General features: G+C 47.1%; 1 protein-coding gene across 24 annotated transcripts in view; it reads left to right on the top strand.

Annotated features, from left to right (window-relative positions):
• Nucleotides 1-16,022, top strand: part of TRIM9 (tripartite motif containing 9) — a 67,365-nt gene that overhangs the window by 16,761 nt on the left and 34,582 nt on the right. For 20 of the 24 annotated variants that reach the window (XM_060277146.1, XM_060277073.1, XM_060276918.1 and 17 more), the window contains exons 2-3: nucleotides 6,681-6,776; nucleotides 11,934-12,056. The exons of 3 other annotated variants lie outside the window; for them this stretch is intronic. In XM_060277146.1, the coding sequence (XP_060133129.1) occupies nucleotides 6,681-6,776; nucleotides 11,934-12,056 (219 nt within the window). The remainder of the gene's footprint in view (nucleotides 1-6,680; nucleotides 6,777-11,933; nucleotides 12,057-16,022) is intronic. One more of the 24 variants, XM_060276966.1, reaches the window with a different exon arrangement.

The raw sequence follows: 16,022 nt of genomic DNA, 5'->3' as shown, positions 1-16,022 counted from the left end.
AAGGTCATCTGAGCACAAGTCTTCTTTTGCAGAAGCGGCTGGCCCAAGAGCCCCCCACCCCCACCCAGAGTGCTGGAATCCTTTAATGGGTTGCAAAAGGCCAAAAGGAGGAGGGGTGGGCGGCTTAGGCAGAAGCCCTGTGCAATTTCCACAAATCAAGCATCCCAGCAAGCCGCTTGGCCCCCCTCCCAGAGCTGCGAAGCCCACCCAGCCTTGCCTTCTCGGGAGCAGCTGTCTGAAAAAACCCGCTGCTAATCCTCCAGCAGGCTGAGCCATTGAGTGAAAGCCTCTTGGGATGAATGGGGAAGCGGCTGCAAATGTTACAGAGGTTGACGTCATCATGCCTGGTGTGCAATCTCCAGGAAATAATGTACTTTTCTCTCACTCCCCCCCCCCAGTGCATTGTGGAGGCATCCCGGCCTTCAGCATTCCCATTGCTTATTTAATTCCGCCAGGGAGTTTCCTGGCTGTGAATTCGAGAGGCTTGCTGGTGTCGAACATGAGAATGTCACATGAGCCTTGGCCCATCTAGTCCAACACCCTGTCCGTCCCCGTCCCCCCTATAATTTTTATTAAATTTTCTGTTTTACCATTTAAAATACTCATTTTTACATCCTTAAGATACCAGCGGCTCCCCTTCTTCTCTTTCCATGGTTCATTTTGCAAAACATAAATCCCTGCATATTTGATATAAACCAAACCATTCAGTATTCAAAACGTATTTACACTGTTGAATTTACCTTAATGCTGCCCATGTTTTCAAATGAGCGTAATTTTCCTCCATATATTCAATAAACATTTCCTAGTCTTCTTTAAACGTATGTTCTTCTTCCTTTTTATTCTATATGTTAGGTCTGCAAGCTGCGTATATTCCATCAATTTAAGTTGCCATTCTGTTCTCACAGTCGTCCAAGATGCCTGTGGGAAACCAGCAGAGCAGGATCCCAAAATTCTCCCCTCTCGTGGTCTCCTTAAACTGCTATTCAGAAGCCTTGCTGCCTCCAATTGGCAAGGCATAGTACAGTCGTCTTGGCTATGGTAGTAGCCCTTCCCTTCATGAATTTGTCTAATTCTCCTTGAAAACCATCCAAATTGGTTGCCATCGCTGCCTCCGGTAGAAGGGAGTTTCGTAGTTTAACTGTGTGAATAAGTACTGCCTTTTATCTGTCCTGAATCTTCCAACATCCAGCTTTGTTGGATATTCACAAGTTTGAATGTGGGGTCCATTTACAGGTGTGTAGCCTCACCTATGCAGTCTTTTCTGGAAGCCACATGTGACTCGGATTGAGCTCAAAAATGAGCTTGATAAGAATCATAGAATCGTAGAGTTGGAAGAGACCACAAGGGCCACCCAGCCCAACCCCCTGCCGAGCAGGAAACACCATCAAAGCATTCTTGACATATGCCTGTCAAGCCTCTGCTTAAAGACCTCCAAAGAAGGAGACTCCACCACACTCCTTGGTAGCAAATTCCACTACTGAACAGCTCTTACTGTCAGGAAGTTCTTCCTAATGTTTAGGTGGAATCTTCTTTCTTCTATATGCCATCCTTTTATATATTTGAACATGGCTATCATATCACCCCTTAACCTTCTCTTCTCCAGGCTAAACATACCCAGCTCCCTGTTGATGCAACCTAGAACAGCATTAGCTAAATAGGACTTTACATTTGCTGAGAATTCCCTCTCTCTTTCTGAAATCTAAATGGCGGAGGGTGTCACCTGTATCTAGTTTGTGTATTTCTTGATTGTGTCTAGTTTTGTATTCCTTGGGAAATCTTCACCCTGAAGCTTCTTGTCCGTGCCCCCACCCTGTGTTTTTCCATGTTACTTGCGTGGGGTGGGTGGGAGAATTGAGTGGGAGCAGGGCTGATGAGTGGCGTCATTTTAATTAGAGAATCCTCCGTTGATTAGCTCTCCAACTTAATGATCTTGTTGCTATAAATTACCCAGAAAAAAATTGACAAAGGATTGCATTAGGTTTTTCCACACACCCTTTAGAGAGGCAACTGTAAGGTCATTTTCTACTTCGTTAAGCCTGGGTGCCCTCCCCCCTTCACATCCCCGATCTATCCTAGGACACCAGCTCCTTTTCCAAGATTGAAGTGCGGGAGAGGAGAAAAGCGCTTTAACCTAGACGAATTTCCGGTCACTGCACACTGGTGATCTTTGTTCCTTCTCCAAAATCTGTTAATGCAAGCGGAAAAGAGACTGGGTGTGCAGAAAACTCTATCAGGACATAAGAATGTAAAATTTAAATAGAAAGCTGCCTTGTGCAGAGTCAGAGCATTGGTCCCGCTAGCTCAGTATTGTCTACACGGACGGGCAAGGTTCTCTCCAAGCCCTACCTGGAGATGCTGCCTGGGGTTGAACCAGTGGAGGGGCCCCAGCAAAGTAGTAGATCACATGCCTTGCATGCAGAAGGTCCCAGGTTTAATCTGCAGGAGAGGAACCCTGGAGAGCTGCTGCCAGTCAGTGCAGACAATACTGAGGTAATTGGACCAATGGTCTGACGCCGTGTTTACTTTCTGATGGGAGGTGGTGGACTCTCCTTGCTTCAAGGTTTTAAAGCAGAGATTGGATGGCCATCTTCCTTGGATGCTTTAGTTGAGATTCCTCCATTGCAGAGGGTTGGACTAGATAACCCTTGGGTCCCTTCCAACTCTTTTTTAAAAAAATATAATTTTTTATTGGTTTTTACACATGTTTTCCAAGCATAGCATCCCATTTTAAACAACATAACAGACCTTTGGCTATCACAGCCTAGGACTTCCATCAACCTCAACTGATGGTTTTCTATCTTCTTTTTAATTTTGCATTTTATTTTAATAGTTATTGCTGTAAAATCCTAATCCTAAATAAACTCCTTCTTAGTCCTCTTTCGCAATAATTCATATAGTTCTCTTTACAAAACTTATTGTAACCCTATAAGCGAAGTCAATTGATTACAATTGTCTTTCAAATGTATCATGAATTTCTTCCAGTCCTTCAGGAAAGTCTGGTCTTGCTGGTTCCGAATTTTCCCAGTTAATTTTGCCAACTCAGCATAATCCACCACTTTCACCTGCCACTCTTCTTTTGTTGGTATTCCTTCCTGCTTCCATCGTTGGGCTAATAGTATTCTTGCTGCAGTTGTCGCACATAAAAACAATTTCTTTTTTATCATGCTTATGAATCTCTGTACCTACAATACCAAGCAAAAGGGCTTCTGGGTGTTTTTTGTTTTTTGTTGGGTTTTTTTTTTACAAATGTATATTTCAACATTTTAAAAATCTGATTATAAATCATTTCCCAAAAGTCCTTTACTTTCTTGCATTCCCACCACATATGGTAAAAAGTACCTTCTTTTTCCTAATAATAATAATAATAATAATATTTTATTTATACCCCACCCATCTGGCTGGGTTTCCCCAGCCACTCTGAGCGGCTTCCAACAGAAAAATAAAACACAGTAATCTATTAAACATTAAAAGCCTCCCTGAACAGGGCTGCCTTCAGATGTCTTCTAAAAGTCTGGTAGTTGTTTTCCTTTTTGACATCTGTTGAGAGGGCGTTCCACAGGGCAGGTGCCACCACCGAGAAGGCCCTTACGTTTCCAACATTTATTGGGTCCTTTCCAACTCTATGATTCTATGGAATAAGGCAGCTTCTCATGTTCCAATGTTCCAGGAACCTTTTGCATACAAAGCAGATGCTTCACCACTAAGCATTCCCCCTTCCCTTGCTTTTGTGCTACCAGCCATTTGCCTCTGAATTCCTGGCATAAATCTTCCAGCGGCTCCTTGTCACTGAAAAAGCCTCCATGTCTGCTTTGATGCACCTCAGGAACCAGCCGTGCAGTGAATCCAGGACACCCACTTTACATAATGTGGAAGCAATTGATTGCGAGGAGGTTAGTTGCCAGGATGAGTAATTGTTTCAGCAGCCCGGGCTCCATTTACTGTTTCCTCGCCCGCCGCTTCAGCAATCAAACTGGCGCCTGAGAGCGTGCAAAAGATCAGGAAGGAAATTCTTCCTCCAGTCAGTGCCTTTGCCTTCTCCTTCCCAAGAGGCTAGACAAATGGCCTCCCCTGGAAAGGGGCTGGGTCAGGGATAGTGGCGTAGCAGGGACCCTTTTAAAAAACAGGGACCTATAGCTGCAGTTGCATCTGTCCCTGGGGCCAAAAATGCACCTGTGTCCTGAATCGCAGAGCACATGACGAACAGGTGCTGTCAAGAAGAATAAGGTAAAGGTAAAGGGACCCCTGACCATTAGGTCCAGTCGTGACCGACTCTGGGGTTGCGCGCTCATCTCACATTATTGGCCGAGGGAGCCGGCGTATAGCTTCCAGGTCATGGGGCCAGCATGACAAAGCCGCTTCTGGCAAACCAGAGCAGCGCACGGAAACACCGTTTACCTTTCCGCTATAGTGGTTCCTATTTATCTACTTGCATTTTGATGTGCTTTCAAACTGCTAGGTTGGCAGGAGCTGGGACCGAGCAACGGGAGCTCACCCCGTTGCAGGGATTCGAACCGCTGACCTTCTGGTCAGCAAGCCCTAGGCTCAGTGGTTTAACCACAGCGCCACCTGGTCCCTGTCAAGAAGAATATTGACTGTCAAAAAGGATGCTGTCCCTTTAAGAATTAGAGAAGGAAGAAGCGCTGGTCCAGAGAGCTAAGAAAGGATAAGGAGCAATTGATGACTTCTGATTCCCTTTCTCTTTCAGATATCACCGCTATCTATTCATAATGGTTAAATCCATCATGTCTGCATGTGAGGGGGCACATTGGGGGCTGGGTTTCTTTTTCATGGGAGGGGTTGATGCCAGTGTCAAATCTAGCTAGATGTCCCTTTCCTGGGCTGAAGACCACTATACTATGTCACATCTGCCAATGGCATCTGTCTTGGGCCCAGTCTTAATCAACATCTTTATCAATGACTTGGATGATGGGCTTGAGGGCATCCTGAGCAAGTTTGACACCATATTGGGAGGGGTGGCTAACACCCCAGAGGACAGGATCACACTTCAAAATGACCTAACAGATTAGACAACTGGGCCAAAGCAAACAAGATGAATTTTAACAGGGAGAAATGTAAAGTACTACACTTGGGCAAAAAAAATGAAAGGCACAAATACAGGATGGGAGACACCTGGCTTGAGAGCAGTACATGTGAAAAGGATCTAGGAGTCTTGGTAGACCACAAACTTGACATGAGTCAACAGTGTGATGCAGCAGCTAAAAAAGCCAATGCAATTCTGGGCTGCATCAATAGGAGTATAGCATCTAGATCAAGGGAAGTAATAGTACCACTGTATTCTGCTCTGGTCAGACCTCACCTGGAATACTGTGTCCAGTTCTGGGCACCACAGTTCAAGAAGGATACTGACAAGCTGGAACGTGTCCAGAGAAGGGAAACCCAAATGGTCAAAGGCCTGGAAACGATGCCTTATGAGGAACGGCTTAGGGAGCTGGGTATGTTTAGCCTGGAGAAGAGAAGGTTAAGGGGTGATATGATAGCCATGTTCAAATATATAAAAGGATGTCATATGGAGGAGGGAGAAAGATTGTTTTCTGCTGTTCCAGAGAAGCGGACAAGGAGCAATAGATTCAAACTACAAGAAAGACGATTCCACCTAAACATTAGGAAGAACTTCCTGACAGTAAGAGCTGTTCGGCAGTGGAATTTGCTGCCAAGGAGTGTGGTGGAGTCTCCTTCTTTGGAGGTCTTTAAGCGGAGGCTTGACAGCCATCTGTCAGGAATGCTTTGATGGTGTTTCCTGCTTGGCAGGGGGTTGGACTGGATGGCCCTGGTGGTCTCTTCCAACTCTATGATTCTATGATCTTTGAAGATAGGGGCTGTTTCTATGTTTTCTTCTACAGGCCCTTCCTCTGCACAGAAAGAAATCCGCTTTTTGCAACATGCCCTCACCCTGTAGTGTATCTGAGTATGTGCAGAGTGCATTTTTCTAGCCACAGGTTGCAGTAAATCAACATGGGGGGGGGAGCGACTTTGATCAGAGTGTCTCTTCTGTAACATTGCCTTTTTCTTTTTCTTTTTTCTTTTGGTAAGTGGGAAAATTTTGAAAAACCCCAATCACTTAATTTTGTTCTGGCTTTACAATCCTGCTAACCTGGTGACTTAAGCATTCTGAGTGGGCTGGTAAAATTCTGGCTGGAAATATGAGCAAGAACCCCACTGGGAAGCAGCACAGTGGATTGTAATGGGTTGTGGGATCTGAATTATTTTCTGCTTTCTGTGAAATTTGCCTCCTGCTAATCATTGGCTGAACGAGCTGCTGCAATTCTGAGCTGCTTGGAATATTTGGCTCCATAACCTACCTAGAATGTTGCGGCCCAGCCCTGGTGCAGGTGCGAGAACGATGAGCTCTCTGAGCATGTGCAGAGGCTTCCGCAGACCCATAAGACCCTGACTCTGATTTACGTACCCGAATCCCCTGAATTTCTGTTTGGTTTTGTGTGCTTTTACGCTGCCGGTTTTGGGTGGTAGTTTTGTTTTAATGACACTGCTTGTTTTTATGCTGCATTTACAAAATCTAAACGTCTTTCAGTAAATCAAATTGTGACAAATTGAGTAAATGTCAGTCTCACATCTGGAGCAGCTAAAACCAGCCTGCACTTTTTCTGGGAAATGGGGTCCTATCTTCTAACCCAGATTTTTCCTCCTCCCCCCCCCCACAGAGCCAGCTGTCTCAGGCGCTGAATGGACTCTCAGACAGAGCAAAAGAGGCCAAAGAATTCCTGGTGCAACTACGGAATATGGTGCAGCAGATCCAGGTACGTTCTTGAATCCGCCAGGTGGAAATGGGAGCTGGCATGCGGCATTTGGGGACCTGAAACCGAAAGCCCAAATTGGATCCCTAGCCCCCTAAACAGATGCCCTCCAGCTGTTTTGGATTAGAACTCCCATCAGCCCCCGACCATGAAGACTGGGGGCAGATCCACACCATAATTTAAACCATCCCTAGTTTAAGACATCCAATGTGCATCTCAAGCACATGACTTTCCCCAAAGTATCCTAGGAATGGTTATGAGCATGAGATGAACGTGCTGGATCAGGCCAATGGCCCATCGAGTCCAGCATCCTCCTGCTCTCACTGTGGCCACCCAGATGCTTGTGGGAAATGAGCAAGCAGGATTCGAACGCGAGAGCAGCATTCTCCCCTCCCATGGTTCCCGGCAACTCATAGTTTGTTAAAGGTCCTGGGAACTGCAGTTCTGTGAGGAGGAAACTATGGTTCAATTCAAAGTGTTGGTGCTGACCTTGAAAGCCCTAAACGGCCTCGGTCCAGTATACCTGAAGGAGTGTCTCCTCCCCCATCGTTCTGCCCGGACACTGAGGTCCAGTGCCGAGGGCCTTCTGGCGGTTCCCTCGCTACGAGAAGCTAAGTTACAGGGAACCAGGCAGAGGGCCTTCTCGGTAGTGGCACCCACCCTGTGGAATGCCCTCCCACCAGAGGTCAAAGAGAACAACAATTACCAGACCTTTAGAAGGCATCTCAAGGCAGCCCTGTTTAGGGAAGCTTTTAATATTTGATGAATTATTGTATTTTATTATTTTGCTGGAAGCAGCCCATCGTGGCTGGGGAAACCCAGCCAGATGGCCGGGGTATAAATAATAAATTATTATTATTATTATTATTATTATTATTATTATTATTATTATTCCCAGGGTTCATTTTAGGGGAGAAAGTCATGTGCTTTTTCTGTGCAATGGAAGTCCTTTCAGCCCTGGGGTTAATGAGAGCTGTGGCCTAAAACAGCTGGCTTGCACAAGATTGGCAAAGCTTGCTCTGTTGGACCATGCCATTTATGTAAGGGGGAGAGGGTTTTAAAAATATTTATATTTCATTTAAAAAAATTCAGTGAAAATGAAAAAGGCAAGGAAACTTACCACAAAGCTTGTTTGTTTTTTCGTTTATTGCGGGCCCAGTCGCAGTGCCTCCCCCACCCCCAGGCATGGGCTAAATGTAAGGTGTGATTCATAAACTCAAGCAGACAACGATCTGGATTAGAAATGGCCACAACTTTATTGATTGCAGATATAAATGGATTTTTGGCTCAGGCGTTGGGTTTTACATCCATTCCAGCCTGCCCCCCCCCCACAATTATTATTATTTTTAATTTTAAAAAGGTAAGTGAACTTGGTTCCCACAAGTTCCTGCTCCAAAAAAAAACCAAACCCTGCACAAAAGTAGTAGAATTAACCCAACAAATTCTTAACACGGCATTATGCTTTTTATGAACTGATTCCAAATATTTATCTGCACGCAGTCTGTGTTTAAAAGCCATCCGTTCGTATGTTGCTAGAGTCGCCATCTCTTTCACCCATTGATCGAAATGAGCCCTGGCGTTATTATCTTTCCGATGAAATAATATCGGTCTTTTCGCAGGGCGTGGGGAGTCCGTTTACATTGACCCTTTGTCAAACCCCAGGCAGCTGGTATATAGTTTAAAATAATATCACCATCAGACAATTTAAATCCCCCCTCCCAAAGTAGTATTTAGGCAAGATGGAGAGGCGTTGGGTGCTGTTATGCAGCATCTTCTGTCGATATGGCATAGCCAAGGCAATTATTCTCTGTGCAGCCTCCCTGCCCCCCAGCCAAGCCTGATAACATCTCTGCAAATGTGGCTGGTGGGGTTTCCATGCGGGATTGATTGAAAGTGTGGCTCCTGCATTGTGGATGGCTGGCTTTGGTTTCCAGGAAGGCTGCTCCTCCCCGCACCCCGCCGTTCCCCATTAAGCTGTGGAGTCATCGTCCATCACAGCCATTTCCAAATTAAACCCCCACCCCTACTTCTCCATACATCGCTTCTTCCTTCAGCCCTGTGGCCGCTGCTGCCTCGCCCCACTTTGTATGCCTTGATGTTAGTCATCCCTCCTGGGACTAATCCTGCCTCACCGAACAGAACAGCCCTGCTGTGGGTGTTGTTGTTGTTGTTGTTGTTTAGTCGTTTAGTCATGTCCGACTCTTCGTGACCCCACGGACCATAGCACACCAGGCACTCCTGTCTTCCACTGCCTCCCGCAGTTTGGTCAAACTCATGTTCGTAGCTTCGAGAACACTGTCCAACCATCTTGTCCTCTGTCGTCCCCTTCTCCTAGTGCCCTCAATCTTTCCCAACATCAGGGTCTTTTCCAAGGATTCTTCTCTTCTCATGAGGTGGCCAAAGTATTGGAGCCTCAGCTTCACAATCTGTCCTTCCAGGGAGCACTCAGGGCTGATTTCCTTAAGAATGGATAGGTTTGATCTTCTCGCAGTCCATGGGACTCTCAAGAGTCTCCTCCAGCACCATAATTCAAAAGCATCAATTCTTCGGTGATCAGCCTTCTTTATGGTCCAGCTCTCACTTCCATACATCACTACTGGGAAAACCATAGCTTTAACTATACGGACCTTTGTTGGCAAGGTGATGTCTCTGCTTTTTAAGATGCTGTCTAGGTTTGTCATTGCTTTTCTCCCAAGAAGAAGGCGTCTTTTAATTTCGTGACTGCTGTCACCATCTGCATTGATCAAGGAGCCCAAGAAAGTAAAATCTCTCACTGCCTCCATTTCTTCCCCTTCTATTTGCCAGGAGGTGATGGGACCAGTGGCCATGATCTTGGTTTTTTTGATGTTGAGCTTCAGACCATATTTTGCGCTCTCCTCTTTCACCCTCATTAAAAGGTTCTTTAATTCCTCCTCGCTTTCTGCCATCAAGGTTGTGTCATCTGCATATCTGAGGTTGTTGATATTTCTTCCGGCAATCTTAATTCCGGCTTGGGATTCATCTAGTCCAGCCTTTCGCATGATGAATTCTGCATATAAGTTAAATAAACCCTGGAGAAGGAACTGGCAAGCCACTCCAGTATCCCTGCCAAGAAAACTCCTGCTGTGGATGGAGACACACAACTGTTTCAGTCAAGGAGTTTGATCTCCAGGAATGGGTTTGAAAGGCGGGAGATGTTTTGCAGGAGCCCTGCTTTCTCTTTTTTTTAAATAATAATAATTTTTATTAATTTTTATATAATAGCGCAATAAACAAGACAAAACATACAAAATAAAAAAACATATCCATCCACCTTCCCTCCCCCCCCCACAAGTCCACTTCTGCCACCAGTAGATCCTGCAAGTGTTGAGAGTCGAAGGTAGTCCATGTTAAAGCTGAGTTTGTCCTCCCCCCCTCCTTCACCCCTGGCCCCCCCTGCCACCAAGAGGCCCCAAGATAAAAGGAGCGATAAGGTTTGGATTCCCCCCCAGCCCTTACTAGAGATCCTTCAACATAACACATAACACACACACAAACAAACAATTAAAAGTATCCATTTCTTACTTTGCTACACAGTGTATTTGTGACTTCCTCAGATCCCCTCTTCCTGGTTTTCATAATTTCTTAATATAATTATAGCGGATTTCTTATTCTTAATTTCAAATCTTTTTCTTTAAAATCGACATTGTTTCCCTCCTTCTTCGTGTCGCCACCTCACAGGCCCCCTCCTGCCACAAGAGGAACCTGTGAGGTGCAACCATCTAAAGGAGATCCATTTTTATGATTGGGTTTCCTTCCACCCCTCCCTCCACCCCCCCCCCCGAGCCCCCTAGGAGCCCTGCTTTCTCAAGGCAGCACAGAGATGCTCTTCGATTGTAAGGGCCTGATTTTTGCCCGGGTATCTCGAGTGTGTTACCCATTTTTGTGTGGAGGAGGGGTAATGTAAGGGCTGAGCCACACCAGGGCAGGATTAACCATTAAGCAAAATAAGCAAGCGCTTAGGGCAGGCATCCCCAAACTGCGGCCCTCCAGATGTTTTGGCCTACAACTCCCATGATCCCTAGCTAACAGGACCAGTGGTTGGGGATGCTGGGAATTGTAGTCCAAAACATCTGGAGGGCCGAAGTTTGGGGATGCCTGGCTTAGGGCATCAAGGGAAGGAGGAGGGGCACCGCAGATATTTTCCATTGCTGGATTTTTTAACGTTCATGGTCCCAAATGGCTCAGCTGAGCATTCATTTTCTCAGCTGAAGTACATATATTTAAAATCCCAACAGAACAACTATTCAACAAGGCAGGCTGGATGCCTTATTATCTCAACTAAGTATAGAAACAGATGTTTTACATAAGATTAGTTTTGAGGATCTGGTCAAAGACTACAATTAGAAAAAGCAGGAGAATTTTTTTCAGATATAAATAAAGTGGAAGTAGACAAAAATAAACATTATTTTCCATTTTACTGTAGGTTTTGTTTCATTTCAAAACGTGAAAATGTATGTCATGGTTTATTATGGTATTTATTTTGAATTAGATATATATACAGGGCACGCAAATCCTTTAAGTGCCTAGGGTCTCTAAAGGTCTTAATCTGGCCCTGATCCACACTTCCTTCTGTCCCACTGCTTCTCCCACCTCCAGGCAAAACTGCTCCATAGCGCTCAGTTGGAGCAAACAGTAATCAGGTTTTTGCACAGATTCCTCTTTGTTCCGATTTAGAGCTAAAGACTGGGTTTTTTCCTGGGGAGGGAGCAGGGCAAGGTGGAAACTGCTCAGGCCCGTGCTTTCTAGGCAATGGACAAGCAAAAGTGTGGGTGAGCCCTTAGTTGAGCGGTAAATGTGCATAACAGCCAGCCATTGTGCACATTCACTAGGCCTCCTGGAGAATGTGCACATCATCTGTGCACAAAATCTGTACGTTTCTTAGTCAATACCCACCACCTCCAGGGGGTCTTGGGGAATCTTCATGCAGCTCAGGAGAGCCTTCCCCAACCTGGAGCCCTCCAGATGTTTGGGGCTTCTTCTCTCATCAGCCATACCCCCTGGGACTGATGTGAATCCTACTCTGCAACATCTGGAGGGCACCAAGTCAGGATAGACTTGCACGAGGACAAGACCATGTAGTGGGAGCTGCTTCAACTGTCCCCGTCACTGGGACCATCTGACGGGTTTTTTGCCCCACAGGAGAACAGCGTGGAGTTTGAAGCCTGCCTCGTCGCCCAGTGTGATGCCCTCATTGATGCCCTCAACCGGAGGAAAGCTCAGCTGTTGACGCGGGTCAACAAGGAACATGAGCACAAGCTGAAGGTATTGGAATAATAATCTATATATGATAAGAATAATATTGGAGAAAACTGGATATTGAAACCTGCTTAACCTAAATCATATATCCCAGTTTTACAGCGGCCCTTTAAAGTACGCTTCACGCAGAGTATACACAGTCAGAAGTCGACCTGGCTAAGAAAACACCACCAAGAGCGTAGGGAATTATCTCCCTTATATGAAACCCCTTACTAGCTGCACACTTGTAAAAGTATGCAGATGAAAATACAAACGGTTGGGTTTCTTTAACTGAAAAACAAACTGACTCTAAAGAGACTTTAAACTAAAGATAAATGCTTTCTCTCTTAGCAATGTTATCTATCCACATTTCGAAACCTCCCACAAACCTCCCATTAAACTACCCGAGAATTAACAGCAAACTAGCATTATAACTGGGACCCAGGTGGCGCTGTGGTTAAACCACTGAGCCTAGGGCTTGCTGATCAGAAGGTCGGCGGTTCGAATCCCTGTGACGGGGTGAGCTCCCGTTGCTTGGTCCCAGCTCCTGCCAACCTAGCAGTTCGAAAGCACGTCAAAGTGCAAGTAGATAAATAGGAACCGCTACAGTGGGAAGGTAAACGGCGTTTCCATGTGCTGCTCTGGTTTGCCAGAAGCAGCTTTGTCATGCTGGCCACATGACCTGGAAGCTATACGCCGGCTCCCTCGGCCAATAATGTGAGCTGAGCGCGCAACCCCAGAGTCGGTCACGACTGGACCTAATGGTCAGGGGTCCCTTTACCTTTAGCATTATAACTAAGCAACTCTCATACTAAGATTCAACTAAGGAATCTCTTAAACTGAGAACAACTGAGAGAGTGATCAAACTGAAAGATCTAACTAAGAGATGCAGAAGGCTTTCTGGCAGAGCCTTATATACAAGGAGCAGAGCCCACGCCTCTGGGCAATTAACAGAAATCACCTGCACCTGTTTCTCTTAAACAGACAGTATTTACATTAGACCGGCTCTAAAGTAACTTGACTATTCAAAAAATCCAACAGAAGGTTGGTCTGGGGTGAGGGTGGTGACGATGGAGCATCTGGGGGCACCACACGGCCCTTGGACAAGAACGGCCAGCAAGGTTGACATGGGGGATGGACACAGATGGGAGACAGTCGCAGGAGGGGAGAGTACCCTTGTGCTTGGGTCCTACTTGTGGGTTTCCCATTGGGGCTACTGGTTGCCCACTGGGAGAAGAGGATGCCAGACTCAGTGGGCCATCATCGTGGTCCAGCACAGCTCTTCTGATGTTCTTCTAACTGATTGTAATAAAGAAGATAAGCAGGTGGGGGCTGGCTGAGGGCAGAGTGACGTTGGTGAGATGAGATCCATAAAGGAAAAAAGTCAAGGACCCCTGGACGGTTATGTCCAGTCAAAGGTGATTATGGGGTTGCGGCGCTCATCTCGCTTTCAGGCTGAGGGAGCCGGCGTTTGTCCACAGACAGCTTTGCCGGGTCATGTGGCCAGCAGGACTAAACCGCTGGCAGAAACCAGAGTGCATGGAAACACCGTTTACCTTCCTGCCACAGCGGTACCTATTTATCTACTCGCACTGGCGTGCTTTTGAACTGCTAGGTTGGCAGGAGCTGGGACAGAGCAACAGGAGCTCACTTCATTGCGGGCATTCGAACCGCCGACCTTCCGATCGGCAAGCCCAGGGACCACAGCGCCACCCGCATCCCTAAAATATAGATCCATATAGGTAGCTGCCTCTCTACATTTGTGAGAGCTAATGCCCTGTCTTTGGGACAGGTTTCACCAAACTGGTGCCCTCCAGTTGTTTTGGATTTCAACTGCCATCGCCTCAAGCCTGCACACTTGCCTAGGTAAAGGTAAAGGGACCTGTCACAGACGCGGTAGTGGCTACTCTAGAGTAACGACTCCTCCAGGTGTTGTCTTTTCATTCTTTTATTTAGTCCAGATTATTTACAGTGCAGAGCAGTACTATGTACATGTTGTCAGTTAGGGGTCAGAACCTCCGAATGGAGATTTGCGCGTTTTCCTCCAGCAAAGAAGTCTAGGGATACTGAATCTCCGCCCCCGTCATTTCCTTCTCAGTTCCGGGGTTGGTGGGACTGGTCTTCTTCCCTTGCCTCCCACTTCCCTTCCCACACTGAGCCTCGGTCACCACTTCCTGAATCTCCGCTTGAGATCTCTCCCTCCCCACTAGCACTCCCGCTGGGAGATGAGCTGCTGCTTAAGATGGGAGGGGACCTGCCTGTAAGTTCTGTCTTTCACAGGACCCCTGACCATTAGGTCCAGTCGTGACCGACTCTGGAGTTGTGCGCTCATCTCGCATTATTGGCAGAGGGAGCCGGCGTATAGCTTCCAGCTCATGTGGCCAGCATGACAAAGCCGCTTCTGGCAAACCAGAGCAGCACATGGAAACGCCGTTTACCTTCCCGCTGTAGCGGTACCTATTTATCTACTTGCATTTTTACGTGGTTTCGAACTGCTACTGGTAGGTTGGCAGGAGCTGGGACCAAGCAACGGGAGCTCACCCCATCGCAGAGATTCGAACCGCCGACCTTCTGATCAGCAAGCCCTAGGCTCAGTGGTTTAACCACAGCGCCACCTGGGTCCCTGCACACTTGCCTACACACACACAATTCAGGGATAGCAGAGCGTGGCATCTCCCTGCTCCACCCTGGACCCCCACCCCCCCTCCAGCGCACGCAGGCATGATTAGAGAACTGGGATGATTTAGGGATGAGGGTGCAGCCACCATGGGAGGGAGGGGGCCTGGAAACTGCCGTGGCAACAGTTGCCATAGAAACACCCGGAGACGGAGGGAGGGATGGCGGTGTGTGTGTGGCATGCCGAGGACCAGCAGCAACTGATAAGCCCTGGGAGGACTGACCTTGGAGATGGAGGGCAGCTGCCTGTGTGCTGTGCACACTCCCCTCCCAGAAAAGGTTAGAGCTCCTTTCCCAGGAGGGGGTTTGCAGCTGCACAAGAGAATTGATGGAAAGGAAATGGAGTAGCGGAGGGAGGAGAGAGTCCGTCTCCCGGGCATTTTCAGCGCGCCGCTGCAACACAGGCAGGGCAGGCTGAACGGAGGAAGAGGGTTGCTCCTAACTGGGTCGACCAGAGCCAAAAGTCTCTCCCCCTGGGAATAGGCAAAGGCAGCAGGGCTGAGATGTTTTCCAGCCCAGTAAATTCAAACACATTTTTGTCTATTCAGCAGAGGATTCCAATAGGTTTCCCTGCATGACAGGGGCGTCCAGCTCCGAGCTTTTGGCTTTCCCTCCTCATCCTTCCCTTAGACCTTTCTCTGTGTGTCTTCCAACACCGCTGGCATTTTCAGAGCAGAACTTAGATGTCTCTTCCAAGCAAACCCGTGTCGCTCCTTACAGTAGAATGCAGCAGGGCCTGCAACAAGTTTCTCTGTTGCCCTGTGCAGTGTTTGGGGTGGGGTGGTAGATGCAAACTGAACCATAGAATCGCAGAGTTGGAAAGGGAGCCCAAGGGGTATCTGCTCCAACCCCTTGCAATGCAGAAATATTTTTGCCCAACGTAGGGCTCGAAGCTGTGACCCAGAGATTAAGAAGTTTAAGGAAATTTTTAATGTTTGATGTCTTATCGTGTTTTTAATATTCTATTGTGAGCCCCCCCAGAGCATTCTACAAATGGGGAGCCACTACAGGGAAGGCCCTGTTCCAGACCCTCCAAGTGTCCCTATTTTCCAGGGACCTCCCTGATTTAGAGAAGCCGTCCTGGTTTCTGATTTGATCCCGGAATGTCACACTTTTCCTTAGGACACCCCTATTTTCATTGGGAAATGTTGGAGGGTAGAGAGTTATCCGACCCCCGAGCCGTCTGAAGGCAATCCTGTATGTTGTTGTTGTTTAGTCGTGTCCGACTCTTCGTGACCCCATGGACCATAGCACGCCAGGCACTCCTGTCTTGCACTGCCTCACGCAGTTTGGTCAAACTCATGTTCGTAGCTTCGA

Source organism: Zootoca vivipara, chromosome 1 (genome assembly GCF_963506605.1).
Source record: "Zootoca vivipara chromosome 1, rZooViv1.1, whole genome shotgun sequence".
Classification (NCBI taxonomy): Eukaryota; Metazoa; Chordata; class Lepidosauria; order Squamata; family Lacertidae; genus Zootoca; species Zootoca vivipara.
This window is presented reverse-complemented; position numbering and strand designations above follow the sequence as displayed.